Raw genomic sequence first — 22043 nt, forward strand, 5'->3', positions numbered from 1 at the left:
CCTTAGCTTTGTTTAACATCTCCTGAAGATTGGATTGTAAAGCGTGCCATTCCTCTAGGAACTGTTCAACAACGGGTTACTAGGACTGTGCAGAATGTTTTGCCAACAGAATGCTTCATTTCAAAACACGCTATTTCGAGCTCGAAACAGAACACCCTTCAAATAAAGGGCCTTTTTTGAGCTTGTAGCAGAACAACCACATTTTGATTGAAACGTTTCAATGTTCAGAGTGCCATTTTGGAGGGCTATTTTTCTCTTGCTGGTTGGTTTTCTGGCACAGGCTTATGATTGGCTTGTGATTTCCTTGCTCCTTGATTGGCTTGTTATCATACAAAAGTGTTGTCATGGGAAACTGTGCCCCTATTTGCTGGGGAGAGGGGAGAGGGACACAAAAGGAGAGAATTTCAAATTCAAAATTCATTCAAAGGGACTGGGAGGCAGAGAAAGCCCTTATACTGTGCCTGAAGAGGATATATCAAGAGATAAGGAAGGAAGGTTTGATTTATGTGGTTTCCTTTTCTCAACACTGAGTATAATATACTGTGTTATTGCTGCTTTAACTGTCTGGTTTTGCGGGATCTCAGACTGACAAAGGCAAAACTTGGGTGCCTGCCTTCCTTGAGTTGTGGTTTGGTTTGTGAGACAGTGTTGTGGTGAGAAATGGACAGTGGAAGGTGTATGTGTGTGTAATTATTTCTTGGTGATTGCCAGGCTTCATGTCTGGCCTTGAGATTAAATTGTGCTTCACACATTACTCTGGTCTGCGCTGCAATCTGCATTGCAAGGTTTACTCAGCCAAAATGTGGGTGAAGTTGCTCTAGTTGAGCTTATGGCTATGCTTGCTGTTAAGGGTGTTGCTGTGGCAGCTATTGCAATCCTAGGAAGGAAGGAGTCAAAATTATGTGTGAGAGAGCAGCTTGTGCCAATGATGTTACTGCAGTGCAGGCACTGTGGCTGGCAGTGGATTCTGCATCAGTAATTCTTTTTTGCCCATTTTCGGAGTGTGTGTGTTCTGTGTAGGAAGGGACGGATTCCATTTTACTGTGTACTTCTGCAGTGTTTTTCAAGGTAGGGTTGCAGATGCATTGCAACTTGCAGTGCAAAACCTGTGTGCATGCATTCCAAGTGCAGCTTGTCCTGCCATAGGGAACAGTGAGGAAACTCAAAACACCCCACTGTTCCCATGGGTAGCTCCTAGGGACACCAAAGTGGATTGGGTGGTAGAGCATGAGGGTGGCTACCTAACACCCAACCCACAAAACAAATGGGCAAGCAGGAGACTTTAAACACATTTTTAACCTTTCCCCCCAAACCCCCATAGGAACCTATGGGGAAAGGCTTAAAAATTGTTTAAAGCATTTCTTTTGTGGGTTGGGTGTTAGGTAGCACCCATCATGCTCTGCTGCCCAATCCACTCTGGTGTCCCTAGGAGCTATAATGAAAAAAGAAAAAAACAGATACTGCTATACAATTAGTGTAATGTGAACACTATAGATTGTATCTTAACATAACATATTTCAATCTAATAAGGCATATTGCAATGCATTACAAAGTATATGATGAACTAACAGTGTACAGCATTGTACGATACTGCCCCCTTTTTGTTGGTACTGCATAGTCGCTAGGAACTACCTACAGGGAACAATGGAGTGTTTTGAGTTCCCCATTGTTCCCTATGACCAGAACACTCAAAACATTTCACATTTGTTCCGTCTAAACAGCTGGCTTGACTGTTTTGACAGAACATGTCATCCATTTTGTGTTTCATTTTGAGCTCAAAATGAAATGCAAAATCACTTGTGTGTGCATCCCAACGGGTAACCTGGTGTGATGACAAAGGTTTGGAAAGTATTGGCAAAGAAAGGGGTATGCAAATTCGGCCACGGCCACCCAATTCTCTTGTTAGTATGTGACGTAACAGTGCAAATATTACTCCAAGGTCATTTTAGTCCTTTTGGTTGCCCATCGGTCTGGGGGTGATATGCAGAGGAGAAAATGACCCCAACATCTAACAGACAAAATAGTTCCTGCCAAAATCTGGCTACAAAACATGTCCCTTGGTCTGAAACTAAACAATCTGGGAGCCTTTGCAAGTAAAAGGGTTGTATAAAAATTAATTCAGCTGTTTTTGGTGCAGTGGGTACTCTCTGACGCAGTATAAAGTGAGCCATTTTGGTAAAGGTATCAACTACCAGGATAGTGGTGTAAATGTGGGAAGGTGATAAGTCCAAAATGAAGTCTAAAGTCACAACTTTCCAGAATGTCTCAGGTGTGAGAGTAGTGGCATACGGAGCCCCTCTGGCTTTCCGGTGTGGTCCTTGGCACAGATACGGGTCTCACAAGTGGTCACTTACCTCTTGACATCTTGCCTGACATGAGGCCACCAGAACTAGTGGTGTATGGTCACTTGGTGCAAAGTCTTGTAGTGGCCAAAGCGCCCTGTGAGCTAGGCATAGTGACATAAGCAAAGAACATGGAACCGGGCAGCTCATGCAGGTATGTACAATTTGGAATTGACATATAGGAGTCAATTTACCATAAAAGTGCCAGCAGGAGAGAGGGGACCTTTTCCTGGAGATCTTTGATTATGCGCATGGCATACTGATCCCGATGTTGCTGGATTAGTGCCGGCAATTCCAAGTTTTGACAAGTAGCTGCAAAATTTTCCAAATCAATGTTGGTTCCTGGATATCATGAAGGTACTTGGGTTTGCATGATAAAGCAACTGCCAGGTGGTTTTGCGCATGGGGAATGTAAACAATCTTGAAGTCAAACCAGACAAAGAAAAGGGACTACCTAATCTGACCTTGGTTGTCTTTTCACAGATAGTAGATATTCTAGGTTGCAATTGTCTGTGTGCACTGTCATGGGATGCTGCACTCCTTCAAGATAATGCCACAAAGTTTCAAAGGCTGCTTTGATGGCCAGAAGTTCTTTTTCTAAAATGGTGTAATTTAACTTGGCAGAAGTGAATTTCTAGGAGTAGTAGGCACATTGATGGGCTTGACAATCTGCAGTGGGGGCCTGCAGAAGAATTGCCCCAAGGGCAATGTCAGAGACATCTGCTTCTATGATGAAGGGCATATACAGGTCAGGATATACCAACACATGATATGCCAAGGTGAAAAGATGTTTTAGGTGTTCAAAGATAGTTTTGCTTCTGGAGTGCACCGAAAGTGGGAGTCATTGGACCATTTCAGAAGGTTTGTGATCGAGACTGCTAAGGTAGCAAACTGGGGTATGAAGCAGCAATAGTAGTTTGCGAAGCCCAAGAATCTCTGTACATCCTTCACAGTCTCAGGCGGTTGCCAGTCTAAAATTGTCTGGACCTTACATGCATTCATCTTTAATCCCTGGGGAGTGACAATGTGTCTTAATAATTCAACTTCCTTGAGACGGAAGGCACACTTATCTAATTTGGCATATAGCTGGTGCTCCCTCAGGCACTGTAGGACTGTCCTCACATGTACAAGATGCTGGGTCTTGGTCTCTGCATATATCAATATATAATCTAAGTAAATAACGAAGTGGTCTAAAATATCTTGGAACACATCACTCATGAAGTGTTGGGAAACCGAAGGAGCATTATGAAGGCCAAAGGGCATGACCAAGTACTCACAATGGCCATACCATGTCCGGAAGGCTGTCCTCCATTATCATTCTCTCTGATCCGGACAATATTATATGCCCCCGAGGTCTAATTTGGTAACTGAGCTCAACCGGTCAAACATTTCTGCAATCAATGGCAAAAGGAGATCATTGCAGATCATAACCTGGTTTAGGGTGTGGTAGTTCCTCTTTTTCACAAAGGCAGGGGCTTCGGTCAGGGAAGTAGATGGATTAAATGAATCTTCATTGTAAATTAGTGGGAATAAAGTCCCGCAAAGCTGCTAGTTTGGGCTCAGAGGAGATTAGATCTGGCCCACTGGAATTGATGCTACCATAATTAAATCTATAGCATAGTCATAAAAGGTGATGAGGAGGTAGAATGTCTGCTTCCTTGAGGTAAAACACATCCAAGAAATCATGATATTTGTCAGGTAAGGTCAGACTTTCCTTCTTCCAGACAACAGGACCAGAGACAGACCAGACGCCCATGAGGCACTTCTGGCAACAGCAGTCGGAGGCGAAGAAGACTTGGTGGCAACTCCAGGTTATGGTGGGATCATGTCAGGCCAGTCAAGTAACACCTAAGATATGGGGAAGTGGGGAGAGTCCACAACATCCAGTGCCAGCCACTCCTGATATCCCTGAATAATTACTTCTAGTTGGTCAATAGCATAATTGGACCAGAAGTCAATGGGCAGCCATCTATGGTCCCTACTAGAACAAGATTAGCCTTAGGAATCACTGGAATCTTTTGATTGGTGATGAATGCCTGGTCAATGAATGAGCTGGAAGCCCTGGAATCCACCACAGTGAGAAGATTAAAGACATGCTTATCAGGCAGATGTAAGCGCAACCATCCCATCACCATGGTTGTCCCTAGATTACTAGTACTCATCAGTCCCGAGCGCTTGGACAGGCCAGGGCATAATGTCCCTCATGGCCACAATACAGGCACAAATCTAACTGTCTGCATCAGTATTTTTCTTCAGAATTCAGGTGAGCATGCCCCGCCCACATGGCAGGACTGGCATGGAGCTGATGTGCTACAGTAGAGTACAGCTAGTAGAGTACAACATGGTTGTACAGGGCAGGGCCAGGCCAAGGGCACTGAGACAGTTTTAAAGCATGACCTTCTCTGAGCCGCTAGATGGAACTCAAACCTGTGGCAGAGGTTTATAAGAGCTGTAAGTAACATAGAGGTCTCCACTCATAATAGCTCATCCTGAACATCTTCCATCAAGCCTTTTTGGAATTGGTCCATCAGCACTGGTTCGTTCCAGGCAAAATCATGGGCCAATAGCCAAAGGACCACTGAATACCCTTGGACTGACCCATCTCCCTGGTGCAGCTGGTGGATCTAGTGATTAGCATTTTCCTGCTTTAAGAGGTTCTCAAACACCTTAATGCCTTGATAAAGGCAGAATAGTCTACTAAGAAAGTACTGGAATCTAGGCTATAAGGAGTAGCCCATCTAGCAGCCTTTCCTTGCAACAGGCTCGGGGGGGGAAGTACAGATTTGGTGAGTTGGAAAGTCCTCCGAATGCAGTTCCATATAAAGCTGGCACTGAGCCAAACAGATAGGTATCCCCTCTGTTCCATCAAATTTCTCTGGGAGGCTCACCAGACACCTGACCCAAGGGATATAGGAGGATGGCAGTCTGCTGGTGAGGGCACAGAAGATGGCAGAGCACGCAACCCTGCCATCCTTAATGGGATGAAGCAAGCTGTTGCGTTTCATACATAATGGTGAGCCAATCAGGGTAGCGCAGATCCATGAAGTCATAGCCGTCAGGGCCAAGGGTCCAAACCAGAAACCAGTCCATAGGATAAGGCAAGGTCAGTGTCACACATGCAAAGCTCAGTAACAGTAGGCAGTCCAATAGGTGCAGGCAAGAAGCGTGGTCAGACAAGCAATGAATCAGCAACCAGAGACAGTACACAGGAGGCAGCAAAGACAAAATCAGGCAAGCAGACAGGAACCAGGGAGACAAGGCAAGAGGTCAGTAACAGGCAGGAGGCTTTACAATGAAGTTGCTTCAGTCTCCTTCAAGACTGAGCTCTTTAAATAGGCCTGCTCCAAGATCTCTGTTTCAGGCTCCTTCCACCTCTTCTAGGGGCTGCAATCATTTAAAATTAACCATGCTCTATTCCTTATATGCAGGCTTCTCCGGTGGGGCGGTGATTCCTCCTCTGTTTGTTGTGGTTTCCAGGGAGTCCTCAGAGTCAGAAGACGAAGGCAGAGAGTATCTTCTGTGCGAGGTGGGGGTGATGGTTCTGGATCGAGGGTCTCTGGTGGTACCAGCTCTCCTGCATTCCCTTCCTCATCTTCCAAGGCTGATAGCTCTAGCTCACTGGGTGGGCCCTTGGGATTGTGGTGCAAGGGTACTGGAAGGGGGTCTGGCGTCCATTCGGACTCCTCATCCCCTGAACTGTCATCACCCAGGCCTTGTGGGTAGTCCAGATGGCTTGGGTTCATGGCAAGTTCTTATTAAATGAAGTATGCCTTTCACAACAGAGCATTTAACAACTCTGGAAAGGTAATTATAAAAACCATCAGTATTAACACAAAATGTCTGATTCTGTAAAATCTTGATTGTTCCACTGTAGTTTCTCAATCTGCCAAAAGTTGCTAAACTTTAAAAATATTTATTTGGAACTCACTAATGGAATTTTTTAGCCAGTGCCAAAGATTAAAATTTGTAAAGAATTTTCATTAATCTTTGGGCATGACCCAGCAAATTCCAGACTGCTTATTAAATGGTACATTTAATTGATTGATTGATTGATTGATTGATTGATTGATAAAATTGAAAAGCAACTTAACAGGCTTGTCAGGTGGTGCTGGATCTTGAAGAAAACAAGAAATACATATATTGTACACAAAGATGGTTAGATGGAACCTAATTTCAAATTTTAGTTGAAGGCATACATCAAAACATTCAACTAAAATGTGGTTTCCTTTAGCTACCTCTGTTGCCAGCCACCTTTGTGTACCCCCACTCTCTCCCCCTACCTCCCTACCGACCTATACACAAACATACACACACACACACGTCCGTGTTCCCTATGGGAACAAACAAGTGTTAAATGTGTTTAACTTTCAGTGGTCATTCCTGATATTCTTTTCAATTAGATCATCCCGATTAATACAAAATGAACTTTAGTGACTGGTCAGAGAAGTTACAAAACGTTCTACTAGGACCTGAATAGTGGCAGTGGTAGTTGCAAGTTCTGTGGATTGTGTGTTATTAGACTTGTAAATATGCTCAAACTGTACAGAAGTGCAGCTGCTTCAGTTGGTACACAGGATATCAACAGTAGTGGAGCACTTTTGCTGTTCATGCCATACAACTTCTGCACTCATATAAAGGTTAGTTTGTATGGGGCCTAAATCAGATTTTTAGATTAGGCTTTAATAAATCAAACATATTTTCAGTGTTTTGTTCCACATTAACACTCACCACAAAACACAAAAATATAGGGCTAAGATCTACAGTAACTCAAGCAATCTCACTCACTGTAAGGAAGCAAAACAAAAAGGACAAATTCTTGTTAAAGGAATGTGCACTAAAGACAAGCAGCCAAATGCTAAATTAAATGAGCCAGGTTAGTTTTTCTTTCTTTGTAATGGCTTATTTAATTTCACTTTAAGTAAAGAGAGATTAATGAAAATGCATGGTTATGCTGCTCAAAGAGCTTTAAAATGTTATACTACTTAAAATTCATGTTTTATATAGTGGATAAACAACATATGCATAAAGCAGAGATAGCATGTCATTTATGTTATGGAACTCCATTGGAAACACTGTTCATTAAAAGATGGAATATTATATCACTTGTGCCTTAAGCATAAGTGATATAATATTTGTCAGAAAGTGAAGTAAGAGAGAAATAAAAGTACTTCAACTTTAATCAGTTTTTTGCAAAACATAAAGGATCCTTAGTTTTGCAAAACATTACTGCATATTTTACAGGCAGTGTTAAACCCAACAGATGGCCAATTCTAGCCAAGGATAACTTTCTTCTGGTTCATTCCGTACTTTAAAGATTAAAGAGAACATGCCACAAGGTTCTGACATTTAAGTTACTGACAGAAAGATACTGCTGTAGTTATTCATAATTGGGGTTTTATAGTTTCTCGTATTCTATGTGGAGATTAAGTAGCTGACATTTAAAACCAGTCACTCTTATCAAACTTTAATGAAGTCACCCTTTAACCTTGCCGAAAAGACATTTAAATCTTTACTAAACAAGCCCAACAACAGGTAATCTTTACTGTATGATCATTGGTCGCTACATAAAAACAGCTTTACAATAGCTAAAACAAGAACACAACTTAAAACTGCATTAAAAATGAAGCTTAAATGTATGTCAGTATCCTCAAACCAAGAGAGTTTTCTTCATCTTTTTGGCAGCAAACACAGATATAACAAAACCTATATAACCTTGCTGCAAAATGTTTTTGATCTAATAAGGTCATCATAAAACATATACAAGTCTGCATAAAAAAAGGTAAGTATGTTGCTACTGGTCTCCACTTTATTAATTTAATGATAAAGTGTATTAAATATACATTGGGCCTTCGTGTTTTCACATTACATACTCTCGATTATGACCGTATACATTTTCTACTTCCTCCAAGAGATCCTGAGAATGAAGTTCTGAGAACTGCATTTGTAGTTTGCAAACACATGCATAATCACCATAGCTCAGTCAGAACCTTAAAACCAAAAGTTATTTACTGGTCTTGGCATGCCGAAACATCTCTTCAATTTGCTATAAGCTTAAGCACTGGTGGCACACCTCTTTTACTAGAAGAAAGAGGCAGCGTGCTGCACAACCAGTTCTTGCCTGCACAGAAGAGGGTGAGGTTGCAGAACGGCAAATTAAGAAAATAAAACTGATCCTGAGTATGACCTTTGAACATTTTCATAGCAGAGCTCTTTTTTCAACTTTACAAAAGCTGTTTCCCCCAAATAGCAGACTGAGGTGCAGTTTTTTATTCAGAGTTTGGCTGAACTGAACGGAGCATGAGCATCAAATTTGGACCCATGCTCAGCCATCACTGGGTAGCCTTAGGCAAACTACTTCTTTAACCAAACCTATTTCAGAAGCTTGCTGTGGGCAAAATATAAAAGACTTATTGTAACCTGTACTAGCCACAGAATAGGGCAGGACATAATATGAGAAAGCCAAAACACGGGGTATCACATGAAGACTGAACATGTTTCAGTTTGCATCTTATTTGCTATAAACAAACTCAGAAAAGGAGGAAGAAAGGCAATAAAGAATGGCTGTGATTACCATATTTGCCCTGCTAACTGGGCAAAGAGGCACCTTTTACCGTGGTGATTCTCTTTATTTAGCAGGGGGAGAGTAACTGGCCCTATCCACCCCCAGCACAGTACTTCCAGTGACTGTTGCTGGTGTCTATCTTGTGTTTCTTTTTAGAATGTGAGCCCTTTGGGGACAGGGAGCCATCTTATTTGTTATTTCTCTTTGTAAACCGCCCTGAGCCATTTTTGGAGGGGCGGTATAGAAATCGAATAATAATAATAATAATTATTATTATTATTATATAGGAAAAACATAGTACGTTTTAATTATACCTGACATTTTCTAAAGTGGGACAGCCTACCATCTACTGGGGGATGAGTAACTTGGCAGGGGATTGAGAGAGAGAGAAAGAAAGAAAGAGAGACTTTTGTGAAACTTTTTTAACATATACTGGTGGGAATGGAAAATATACTGCTTAAGTTTCACTTGTGTTTTTGCAGGGAGATGGAAGATATTCAACAAGCAGCTTCGATACCTCTTTATTCTGCCATTTTGGGAAAACGAGACCCAATACCATACCATCTTCCCTCTTGTGGCCATGAGGGACTCTTACATTCTACATCTAATATGCATAATTGACCAGAAACAAGAGATCAGAAACCTAGGCCAGTTCTTTCTTGAGAGATACACAGAGACCTGAGAGATCACAACCAGGAGACTACTAACAGGAATAAAGGAGTTTTTCATGGAGTTTAGCAGGGAAGTGTGCTGGGATGGGGGGGCCTTGGTCTGGCAGGGCAGCTTTTAAACCTCATGGAAGAAGGGGACATAGGAAGCTGCATTTTACTGAGCCAGACCTTTGGTCCATCTAGCTTACAACAGGCAGCAACATGGGCATCAACAGAAGTAATGTGGTGACCTGCAAGGCATGTGCCATGTTTGTTTTTCTGTCTGAAGAGAAGGTGAAAGGGGAGGGGAGCTGGTCTGGGGAGGGGAGCTGGTCTTCTGGAAGCAAGCATGAATTATCATCTTTGCTAAGCAGGCATTCCCTTGTTTGCATTTGAATGGGAGTCTACATGTGAGCACTGTAAGCTATGGGGCCACTCAGGGAAGGGCACCTGCATGCTTGCATGCAGAAGGTTTCGAGTTCCCTCCCTGGCATCTCCAAGTCCGGGCTGAGAGAGACTCCTGCCTGCAACCTTGGAGAAGCTACTGACAGTCTGTGTAGACAATAATGAGCTAGATGGGCCAAGGGTCTGACTCAGTATATGGCAGCTTCTTATGTTCCTATGTACAATTATCTATATATATAATTCTCCTGGGTGTGCCCAGGAAAAATGCATCCCAGCAGCCCAGCTGATTGGCTGAGCTGCGGGGGCACCTGATTGGCTGGTGCACCCAGGAGAACAGCGGCGGCGGCCATGGCCGCTGGCGGGCCCGGCCTGGCAGCAACGGGGACAGGCCGAGGAGCCGAGGCGGCGCGGGAAGCCGGGCAAGGCGGCAGCGGGCCCGGGCGGTGGCGGGCCCGGCTGGGAGGAGGCGGCAGGCCCGGGGGAAGCCAGGTGAGGTGGCGGCGGGCCCAGCCAGAGCCGCGGGCGGCGGCGGGCCGGGGCAGAGCCCAACTAGAAGCACAGATGCTCTGTGCCCGGGCCCACTAGTTGTTATTGTTATTTCTTGTTTACATAGCCAGACAGGTGTTATTGACTGGTTTGTTTTATCCAGACATCGAGTCCTTCCCAAGGACCTGGGATGCCAGAATTTTATTGTCAATGTTGTTGCTGTTACAGATATCGTCGCAGAATATAGGCTGTTCCCAGTAAAGTTGCTTTTTGTAATTGGCTGATGGTGATTTCTGTAGCCCCTATGGTGTTGAGGTGCTCTTCAAGGTCTTTTGGAACTGCACCCAGGGCGCCAATTACCACTGGGATTATTTTGGTCTTTTTCTGCCACAGCCTTTCAATTTCAATTTGTAGATCTTTGTATTTTGTGATTTTTTTCTATTTCTTTTTCTTCTATTCTGCTATCCCCTGGTATTGCTATGTCGATTATTTTAACTTGTTTTTCTTTCTTCTCAACTACATCTGGTGTATTGTACAACTATATCTGTACAACTATATCTGGTGTACAACTATATATACAACTATAGTGTACAACTATATCTGGTGTATTGTGTGGCAGATGTTTGTTTGTTTGTAGTCAGAAGTCCCATAATATTTTTGCATCTTCATTTTCTACAACTTTTTCAATTTTATGGTCCCACCAATTTTTGGCTACAGGTAGCTTGTATTTTTTGCAAATGTTCCAGTGTAGTATCATCATCATCACCAATTTGATTTCTATACCGCCCTTTCAAAAATGGCTCAGAGTTGTTTTCACAGAGAAATAACAATAAATAAGATGGATCCCTGTCCCCAAAGGGCTCACAATCTAAAAGAAACATAAGACAGACACCTGCAACAGTCACTGGAGGTACTGTGCTGGGGCTGGATAGGGCGAGTTACTCTCCCCCTGCTAAATAAAGAGAATCACCACGTTAAAAGGTGCCTCTTTGCCACTTGTATGAAGTGCAAGCTTGTAGCCTTGCCAAAAGAGAAGGTGGAAAGACTTGAGGCACACCTTTCCACCCCGATCTCTTCAGGAAAGATGAGAGGTTCCTGGACAGGACAGAATAAGCTCTCCGAAACAGATTACAAGAGGTGACTGCCTCTATGGAGGATAAAATTATGCCTTCTCTGAGGTGGTGAGTACACAGAAGTATGTGACATACAGGAGAAGAATCAAGAGGCATTTGTACCAATGAGCAACTAGTATGAGGTTCAACCTTTGGAGAGAGATCCACTACGACTACGACGGCTAGTATTTATATACCGCTCTTCAACAAAATTCTCAAAGTGGTTTACATAGAAAAATGGACAAGAATTCTTGGACAAGAATTGCCAGCCCAGGTTGCACAACAGGGAGAAAGACACCCAATCCTGCATAATGGGAGGACTGAACCACTGCCCTGACCAATAGAAGACATGGGGTGGTAGTGGATTCTCTCTACTGAGAGGGATGTGTGCATAACTGCTAGCTCATCAAGCAAGATATGCAATGTGGATGCACAGAGAGCCCTCTGAACAGCAAAGAAGCAAAAAGGATACATACAGAAAACGGAAGGAAGGCAGATAACCAAGAAAAAGCACAACAGAATGATACAAATTTGTAGGAATGGTGTCAGAAAAGCTGTAGCTCAAAATGAGATTAGAGTTGTGAAGGGTGCCAAAAATAACAAAAAGAAGTTTTCCAGATAAGATATGTTAGGAACAAGAGCAAGGTCAAGAATGTGGTAGGTCTATTACTTGCAGAAAATGATGCATTGGTAACAGGTGACAGAGAAGAGGCAAAGCTGCTTAATACCTATTTTGCATTTGTCTTTTCCCACAAGGCAAATGTGACTCAGTCAGGTAACAGATACACAAATGAAGAAAGAAGGAAATGTGCCTCATAATAAGTAAAGAGATGGTAAGAAAACACCTAGCTACCCTGAATGAGGTTCAGTCTCCAGGCTCAGATGAACTGCATCCCTATGAATGGAAGGAACTTGCAGCTGTGATCTCAGAAACACTGCCTGTAATCTTTGAGAACTCCTGGAGAACATATGAGGTGCTGGAAGAGATGAGCAAATAATAACCCTATCTCCAAAAAGGGGAAAGGTGGAAGAGTCAAGAAACTACAGAACTGTTAGCTTGATGTTGATACCTGGCAGGAAAACAGCTTATTAAGCAGTCTGTGCACACTTAGAAAGGAATCTGGTGATTAATAGGAGCCAGTCTGGTTTTGCCTAGAACAAAGCACTCCATGTGCATCTTCCAAGATGGCACTGAGGCTTGACAGGGCTCAGTTTCTTTTAAAGCCTTCTTCCTGCCCCACTCATGCATAGCACTGTGTGGAGATTCACAAAGTGGAAAATGGCTCTCACCTTGGAAATTTAAGAAGGCCCCACTTGAAAAATAATTAACATTGCTGACTTGTGGAGTTTTCCCACTGTAAAAACAAATACTTCCCTCCCACAAACAAAGTTTAAGACTTAGGAGAGAGCCAAGAATGGTTGGATAGGGTTTTGTGAATAGACAATAAACTGACTAAATTTTGCTGAGAACACACCTCAGTGGTGGGGGGTTTTTTTTGTAATAGATTAGGTGTAAAGTGGCCCAGTCCACTGAAGTGAGTGCACAGTGGGACCTTATCACAGAAATGAAGTGCAGTTTTCCTGTGAGCATTCTGCAGTGGGGGGTGGACAGCAGGACACTGAGGTAATTTTGAGCCCTGAGGGAGCCACTTTCTGCTTGACAATCAGTTTACTGATGAAGAGAGGATTGGGGATGGGGTGTGGGGCAGGAAGGGATGCTGCAGTCCTGAGCAGGCTTACTAAGAAGTAACACCTTCTGAACAGATGACTTAAGGTAACATATCTACACAGTTAACCATCCACATGCCCATGTACAGTATTTGTATTGCTTGTGTTTGTGTGAGTGTGCACACAAATGTTTCTCATCTGTTTGTGTGTGCACGCACTTTTCTGCTTGCATATGCATACACACATCTGTAGTGGGGGGAAAGAGTTTTCCTTGATTGACAGTCTGTAGATCTGAGGGGATGACCCAATCGATTAACAAGTTGGGCGAGTCTAAAGAGCTCCTGAGTGTCTTCTGGGAAGAAGGGGTGTGCCCAGGTGAGAGGTAAGCAATGGAGTCTTGTCAAGTTCTCTCAGGGTGAGTTCTGCAAGTCCCTGGAGGTCAGGGTTGCAGGGAGTTTTGTCTCACCTAAGTCCTGGTGAGGTCCAAGGGAAGGAAGCCAAAGCTTATGGTTTTGGAAGGTGAAACACTTAGGAGAAAGTGTTTTAATAAGACTTGCGTTAGAACTTATTTTCTTTGTGTGTGTGTGTTTTTGTATACCCAAGAATCTGCTTTTGCAGCTACCTATCTTCAACAACAGCCTAATAATGATTTAGTTAAATACTGCCAGAGAACATCTGAGCATTTTGGAAATCTACTGTAATCACCACGAAGCTAATGTTATCTGCAACCAGCTACGCTTGAAAACTAGACTGCCTATTTTTGTAATAAACTAATAAAGGAGCCAGCGTGGTGTAGTGGTTAGAGTGCTGGACTAGGACCGGGGAGACCTGAGTTCAAATCCAGTCACTGGGCCAGTCACTTCTCTCTCAGCCTAACCTACTTCACAGGGTTGTTGTGAAAAGAGAAACTCAAGTATGTAGTACACCGCTCTGGGCTCCTTGGAGGAAGAGTGGGATATAAATGTAAAATAAAAATAAAAATAAAAATAATAATAGTTGGGGGTTTTGTTGACAAGCCCTCTCAGAGAGCTTGACTGATTGTGGAAGAAGGGGAAGGTAAGCCTTTAGTTCACACAGCCCAAAACAGGATTGCAAAGCTGATATTTCCCCACTAAAACATACATAAGTGGAACATTGTTTTTATATTTGCCTGCTTGCAAAATAAAGAGGGAACCAAAGGAATATCACTCCTTTTTGGTTAAAGGAACCCTGCTAAGGAAAGTTGGTATACAATCAACCAGAGAGTCTTTGAATTAATTTTTAGTCAGCTCGCCAGGTAACAGGGAGAGGTGACTCAGCGATAACCACCCACTCATGAGCAGGGCTGGGCTGGGAGCTTCTGCTTGATCATCTGCTTGTGTGTCTGTGCACTTGCTTTTCTGTGTAAGAGCACATTTTCCAAAACATTCCATACACCCCCACAAACCACTACTGCTTCCCGCACAAAACCGCTACTAACTACCCACCTACCTTTCCCTAACTATCCATCCCCCAATCAGTTCCCTGGGAGTTCACATTATATTTCTAACAGAACAAATATTGCACTTGCAACAGAATCCACTAGCCAGTGTCAGGGTACTGGCAAACATTTCAGCATTCTTGCTTCATTGTCAAACCGGCCACACTCTGTATAACTTTGCCAGGACTTGCTAGCCATAGGCTTTAATGGGGCAGAAAAGTCAACTGCTGCTTGAAACTTCATCAAACCACTAAAAGGCACCCTTCCCAGACAAACTTGATCAGCCATTTTCACCAAAACTCAAATACTACTACTGTCATGAGCTTATTTACTGGCCCGTCCATAACAAATTATTCTCTGGGCAGCTCACAAAATTAAAAACCAGGTTGCTTACTTGATGATCTGATAGTGATCAGTTGATATCCATAAAGCTGGATTTTGCGCCTGCGCGTGGATTCCATGAGCTCCTCATGTCACCCATGTTCCACCTCCTGCGCTCAGCTTATTTTGGCTGGTTTGGCACCATTCCCGGACAACCGCCGTGAAAGACGATTGTGGCAAAGACTCTCTGCAAAGGTAATACCATGAAGAATAAATTGTCGTCTTTAACTTCTATTCATATATACATGATTATGTCGATGGAATTTTTTATTATTATTTTTTTATTTGCTGACTGCTATGGGGAGGGTCTTATGAATGTCAACGAATCACTTCCAGATCATCAGTTACAGGTGAGCAACCTGTTTATCTGGATCGTGATCTGTTGCCATACATAAAGCTGGGTGTTTAGTGAGCTGGGTTTTTCGTGAGCTAGGTGGAGGAAGCAGGCAGTTACTGTAACACCCTCTTCAGGACACTTCTCCTAAAATTCACCTCCATAGCAGAACAAAGATCAACAGCATAACGTTTCACAAATGGCTGTTTAGATGACCAGGTAGCAGCTTTGAAAATGTCCTCAGTCTGTATGCCCGAAAAATGAGCAGCGGAAGTGGCATAAGCCCAAGTCGAATGGGCCCTTATAGTCTTTGGAGGGTCCACTTTTTATATCTTACATGCTTTGGAGATTGATTTGACTAGCTAATGAGACAAACACTGCTTGGAAATAGATTGGCCCTTAGCTTTGCCTTTATAGGCCACAAAGAGTATCTTTTACTTACAAAGGTGCTTAGTCCTGTCCAAATAAAGCATGTAGTGATCTTTACAGTGGAGTAGTAGGATTTCGAAAGCATGTTGGTAGAACAATATCCTGATTCGGGTGAACCACTTTAGGATGGAATGATGGATCTAGTCTCATTAGTGTAAGGTTTATCAACATGTAGAGCAGTCAGCTCACTAAGCCTCTTGGTGGTTGTAATGGCCACAAGAAAAACTAGTTTCAAAGAGGCAGTTGCCATGGGCTCAAATGGTTTCTTTGTCAGAGTGGATAACACCAGATATGAACTCCAGAGATAAAGGTTGCCTGACAGGAAGAGAAGGATTATTCAACCCTCTGAGAAACCGTTTGCAATCAGGATGAGAGAAGACAGACCTACCATCCCGCCCCGAATGCTGTGAAGAAATAGCAGCCAAATGAACCTTTACGGCAACATTAGCTAAACCAGCATTTTTCAAACTAGTCAGATACAGTAACATTTGTCTAATCGTAGCCTCAGCAGCTCAGAAGCCTTGAAGGCTAGCATAGGATTTAAAACGCTTGTAAAAATAATTATGTCTGGCAAAGGACTTGCGTTCATTCAAAAGTATGTTTTCTAGAAGGCTTCTCTCCACGCACCCAGCTTCAGTTTCCAAGTTGGGATGCAGAACACTCCCACCATTCTGTGACAGAAGATCTTTGCAACTGGGTAGGCACCAAAACACATGGTTCTATTGTCTGAGTAGCAGTGGAAACTGTGATTGGTTGGACCATTGGGGGTGAGCAGAATGCATATGGCATTCTCCCTAAGAATCCTGGTGATCACCCTCCCCAGCATTGAGTACAGAGGAAACATGTACAGAAAACCCCTTGCCCAATTTAGTTGAAAAGCATCCTCCATGGAGAGTACTCCCAGCCCTGTCTGGAGCAGTACCGGACCAGAGACACTTGTTGCAAAATGTTGCAAACATATTGATGGAAGGAGTTCCTCATAAGACAAAGACTTTGGACAAATATTTCGGATTGCCTCCCACTCATGGTGCAGATAACTCAGTATTGACCTGCTTAAATAATCCACCAGGGCATTCTCTGTGCCTTTGATATACAAAGCAATTGGATGCATCTGATGAGGGATGCACCAGTTCCATAACAGGATGATGAGGGCACAGAGGAACCTGGATACAGTCCCTCCCTGTCTGTTCAGGTATGCAATGGCTGTGGTGTTGTTGAGCTATAGTTTGACAACCTGTCCCCGGAGCAGCGGTAGGAACAACTTTAGTGCTTGTAGCATGGCCAGAAGCTCTAGAACGTTTATATGTAGCAGCCTTTGTCGCATGGCCCACTGACCTTGTGTTCTGTAGTGACTGCCGTGTGTGCCCCCCATCCAGAGAGGGAGGTATCGGTGATGACCCACACCACTGGAGATGGCAGCTGGAAAGACACACCCTCCCATACGTTCCTATCCAGTGTCCACCACGCTAGGGATCTAAGGATCGATTCTAATAGTCTTGTGTTGACTGTATGTTTGGCTTGAACACAGAAAGGAACCACATCTGGGAGGCAGCAAATTCGCAGGCGGGCATATTGAACTCTGGAGTTGCAAGAGGCCATCAGACCCAGCATTCTCTGAATGAGATGTGCTCTCTGAGTCAGGGTTGTCCAGAAACTGTGAACCAAGTCCCATATAAGCAGACAGAGTTCTTCTGGTAAGTATGCCATTTTTGTTTCTGTGTCTAGCATCGCACCGATTTAATTTATCCTCTTTACAGTTCCAAATGGGACTTTGCCCAGTTTACCTGAATCCCCAAAGTCTCTCGGAGATACAACACATACGAAGTCTGAGAAATAACTCATCTGTCTCGAGCAGCAATGAGCCAATCATAGAAGTATGGGGAAATGTCAGTGCCCTTCACCCTTAGATGAGCAATGATAGCACTCATGCATTTTGTAAACACCCTTGGAGTGGTTGACAATCCAAAGGGGAACACTTTGTATTTGAACACTGCATTTCCAACAGTGAATCTGAGGTACATTCTGTGGTCCTCTTGTATGCCTTTGTGAAAGCATGCATCTTTTAGAACCAACATTGCAAGCCACTCTTCCTTGAAGAGGAGCGGTAGAATCACTTGCAACGTTATCATACAGAACATCCTGGCACTGACATATTTATTGAGCCATCTCAAGTCCATATCGGGACAGATCCCACCATCCTGTTTTGGAATCTGGAAATAGCAAGAGCAGAAACCCCCTCTCGGACATGTCTATCATATTGGGACAACTGCTTCCTTGTCCAACAAAACCTTCACTTCCTCCATCAAAGTAATCATTGCCAGAGTGTAATGAATGCCAGTATAAACTGGCAGGAACTTGAATTCTATTGCATAGCCCATATGGACAATGCGTTAAACCCCACTTGTCTGATGTTATGTGGTGCCATGCAGATGCATAGCTTGCCAGTTTGATGGAAGTGGCAGGGGAGGTCGGAACCGGTGGACTGTCCCGAGCATCAAAGATGAGGTTTAGAGGGATCTTGTGGTTTACTGAGTGACCCCTGCAATTCTTTTGCGTTCTGACCATAAGGCCTTCAATGGTAAGGTTGGAAGGGCTTTCTAAAATCTCTCCTTTCATTTGGCTTGTAGGACTGTTTCTGATGGCCATAAGGTCGGAACAGAGAAGAAGAATAAGGTTGTGTAGTGGAGGATGTGAAGGCCATCACTGTATATTTATATTTTTTCCCTTTTTTCCATGGTACTATTGGTCTCTTCGCTAAAAAGACCCTTGCCATCAAAAGGCAATCCTTCAGTCTTATCCTTCATGTCATTCTGCAGGTTTGCCTAATGAAGCCAAGCATGACAACGGATGGAGACAGCAGTCAACTCTAGACTCATTTTCTGCCAAATGTTTAGCAGTACTCAACTGTTGACTCAACATGCAATACTGGTGGATTTAATAAAAGTCTCAGCAAAATGCTTTATTAACTCTTTAGGTGGTAAAGTCTTTTCATCTTGGTACAGACGCTCCCACAAAGGGTGGTGATATTTGGTCATGCAAATGATACAGTTAGCAATGTGAATAAAAAGGCAAGTGGTGGAATAAACTTTGTGGTCCATATCATCAATGTTAAGGCCTTCTTTATCAACTGGAGTAGTATGATCAGATTTAGAAGAGGAAGCGCAGTCTATCACTAACAAGTTAGGAATTGGATGCTTCACTAGAAATGAGCAATCATCCTCCTGTACAAAATACAGCCCTTCCAAACATTTTGAAGTAAGCGAGCACCATTTGGAGCACCTCCCAAGCTGTGCCTTAGATATAACAGGAAGCACCGGAAGGGCCATTGGTTGAGCAGAATGTGAGGAAGCCAAAAAGTAATATACAGGATCTTTGACTTCAGGTGTCTGTTTCCCAATTTTAGCCTTTCAGCCATCTCAGAAATTTGCAAGCAATACACCTTAAATTCTTCATTCGGGAAAATCACGGGCATAGGCTGGACATTCTCCTCTGGTGAAGGGTCAGACGGATGTTCCATATCCAATGACTCCGCCTCCGGGTTGGAGGAAGAGTTGTAGTCACCCTCCGATGATGGCCTGTACATGCCTGACATTTACATGAGGGGCATGAAGAGGCAAAGAAGAGATAACCATGTTGTCTTGTGGCAGATGAGACTGTGTAAAGGTAGTAGCAAGCTCTTGGGGTGAGATACTTGTAGGCACCTGTGGCCTTGAAGCAGTAGGCACAGAAGTGTGGGTCTGAGGCAGAAGAGAAGTATGAAGAGTCACAGAAGCTGGAGGCCTAAAGAGAGAGGAACTCAACTGAGCAGCAAAAGTCCCATGGTCACCAGAAGAAAACTGCACATGGCGAAAAATTTCCATGATAGAAATCTGTTGTGCCTTCCACAAACAGTACTTCTCATAATCATGAGGGAGTCCTGGGGAAGCAGTGCCACACATTTCCCTATGGCCTTCCCAGCAAGTAGGGAAATGCGGTGTAATTGAGTAGTCATGGCCCAATTAAGAACCCCACTGAAGGGTAGACTTGCATTGAGGCTTAGGTTGAATCAAAGTCTGTCCAGCATCACCACTATAGGGAAGCTGCAAGATGAGTGACAGGACTAGCAGGAACAAAATGTGCAGGAGACAGATATAGTGTTTTATAGACAGATACACCCCCCTCATCCAAATTGGGTTCTAGGTCTAAACTTTGACTCAGGAACTCCTTAAACGTTGAGGCCGAAGGGGTACTATATGTCAAGTCCAAGAGTGAAAAAAGGGATCTTGGTGGACACAGGGTACAACGTTTCTTCACTCTGATGTTACTCATCAATTTCAAGGTCGATGATCTCGGCATCAATAACTGATCCTGGAGACACCATTCCATGGTGTCGTGGAGTACCTGCCTTCGATGTCGAGGGAGATTGCCGAGGTCTCTCAGCTGTAGCGTCTCAGCCAGAGACTGTCTATGTGCCAGAACAGAAGCTGAATGTCGACACCAGTTTCCTGTCAATACCGATACGAGATCTGTGCATGGCATTGACAGTTGTGTAGAAGACCTTCCTGGTATTGATGTCGACCTTGATGTTGAAAACTGCACAGCAGTTGGAGATGGAAAGCTGGCAGCAGATTTTTACTCCATAGACAGTATAGTGTCCCAGTATGCTGGGACAGTCGAGCCTCCCTCCATTGACCCTGACATCGTTGTCTGGATGGCGGTCGGAGCAGTACTCTTCTCCTTATGTTTCTTCATCAAAAGGGATAAAAGGTGATCCTAGTGTGATACCCTCCACGGCTTCTTGCGCTTTCAATGGTGATGAGAGCCACCACCCTTTGGCACATCAGTTGGGCGTTTGAACATCATATTCATAGAGGTCGTGCCAGCTGCTGAGGATTTAGACTATGCAGCCACTACAGTCCCCCACAACATCGACCTCTATGTCGATACTAATGTCAAAGGGGATGGGGATCGATGACACTCAAAGAGCTCAGTTTTTCAAAGTTTGTCAAGAACCAAGTGCAGATTTTACACAATGAAGTATTATGCTTTTCTCCCAAACATAAAAGACAAATATCATGGCGGTCAGAGGATGGCAACTTGCGGCCACAACCAATGCATCTCTTAAAAGTCTTCTTAGCATCCATTTAGAAAGCCAAGCGTAAAAGGCAGTAAAACAGACCAAAAACAATGACATCCAAAAATACAAAAGAGTAGTAAAAATAACTACGAAATCACTAAGTCACTAAGCAGGGAGGGGGCAGTCCAATCCCCTTACTCACGGAACCTAACCAAGGAGCAGAAACCAAACGAGGTTAATGCTAAGGCAGTTAGAAACGAATTGAGGGAATGGCAGCCAAACAAACAGCTGCGCTGAGCATGAGACGCAAAGCATGGGCACCATGAGGAGCTCATGGATTCTACCTGCGAGGTCCTCTGCAGGCGCAGAGCCCAGCTTTACAAATGGCAATGGATCACAATCCAGATCAATAAAATGATGACTGAGTAAAACAGAATTAAAACATATAAAACAAAATATTACAACACAATACAAAAACATTTTAAAATATGATACAGTTTTCCAAAGATTGGACAAAAAATGGTCAATGTGTCATTTTCCAGCACTAATGCTGTATCTGTAGCAATTTTTATCAGATTATTTTCAGATTAGTAGAACAAGTCTAGTAAATCATGCATGCAAAGTTTTAAATTATTAGCTCAACAGATGTCATATTTATAAGCAATAAAATTTTGAGGCTTATAATGGTAGAACTTCTTTTGCGACTCACTTTAGCTAAGGGAGCACTCTTGTGCCCCTTTATTACACATATAAGCAAGCATGAATCACATCATGTATACAGGTCTGTCTGTATGAGACACACACACACAACACACTTACCGATTGCCATGCAAGAGACCCCATAATATGATGTTCACAGCATTCTAGATGTTTTATCATCTCTCTTGTCAGGTTTGGTTCTGCTTTAATGAAGCTTTCAATAGCCTGGAATAAGTCAAAAGCTTTCAAGTCAAGTATGTTGATAATCCATGGAAAAGACAAGTCTGTTTCCATATTCACACTGCCACTTTGGGAAGTATTTCCTGAGGATAAAAAGAATTACTTTAATGCTGAGTACCATATATATCAGTTTCTGTATGCTGAGATACACCAAGGAGTTTATATTTAATATAAAGTGTCCCAGTTCTTAACATACTGTATCAGATAAAATCTTATCAAA

At 43.2% G+C, this 22043-nt stretch overlaps 1 protein-coding gene across 7 annotated transcripts in view; it reads right to left on the reverse strand.

Annotated features, from left to right (window-relative positions):
- Nucleotides 1-22043, reverse strand: part of RB1 (RB transcriptional corepressor 1) — a 125652-nt gene that overhangs the window by 50785 nt on the left and 52824 nt on the right. For all 7 annotated transcript variants that reach the window (XM_053283756.1, XM_053283759.1, XM_053283760.1 and 4 more), the window contains one exon: nucleotides 21704-21906. In XM_053283756.1, the coding sequence (XP_053139731.1) occupies nucleotides 21704-21906 (203 nt within the window). The remainder of the gene's footprint in view (nucleotides 1-21703; nucleotides 21907-22043) is intronic.

The sequence above is a fragment of the Hemicordylus capensis genome, chromosome 1, assembly GCF_027244095.1.
Source record: "Hemicordylus capensis ecotype Gifberg chromosome 1, rHemCap1.1.pri, whole genome shotgun sequence".
Lineage (NCBI taxonomy): Eukaryota > Metazoa > Chordata > Lepidosauria > Squamata > Cordylidae > Hemicordylus > Hemicordylus capensis.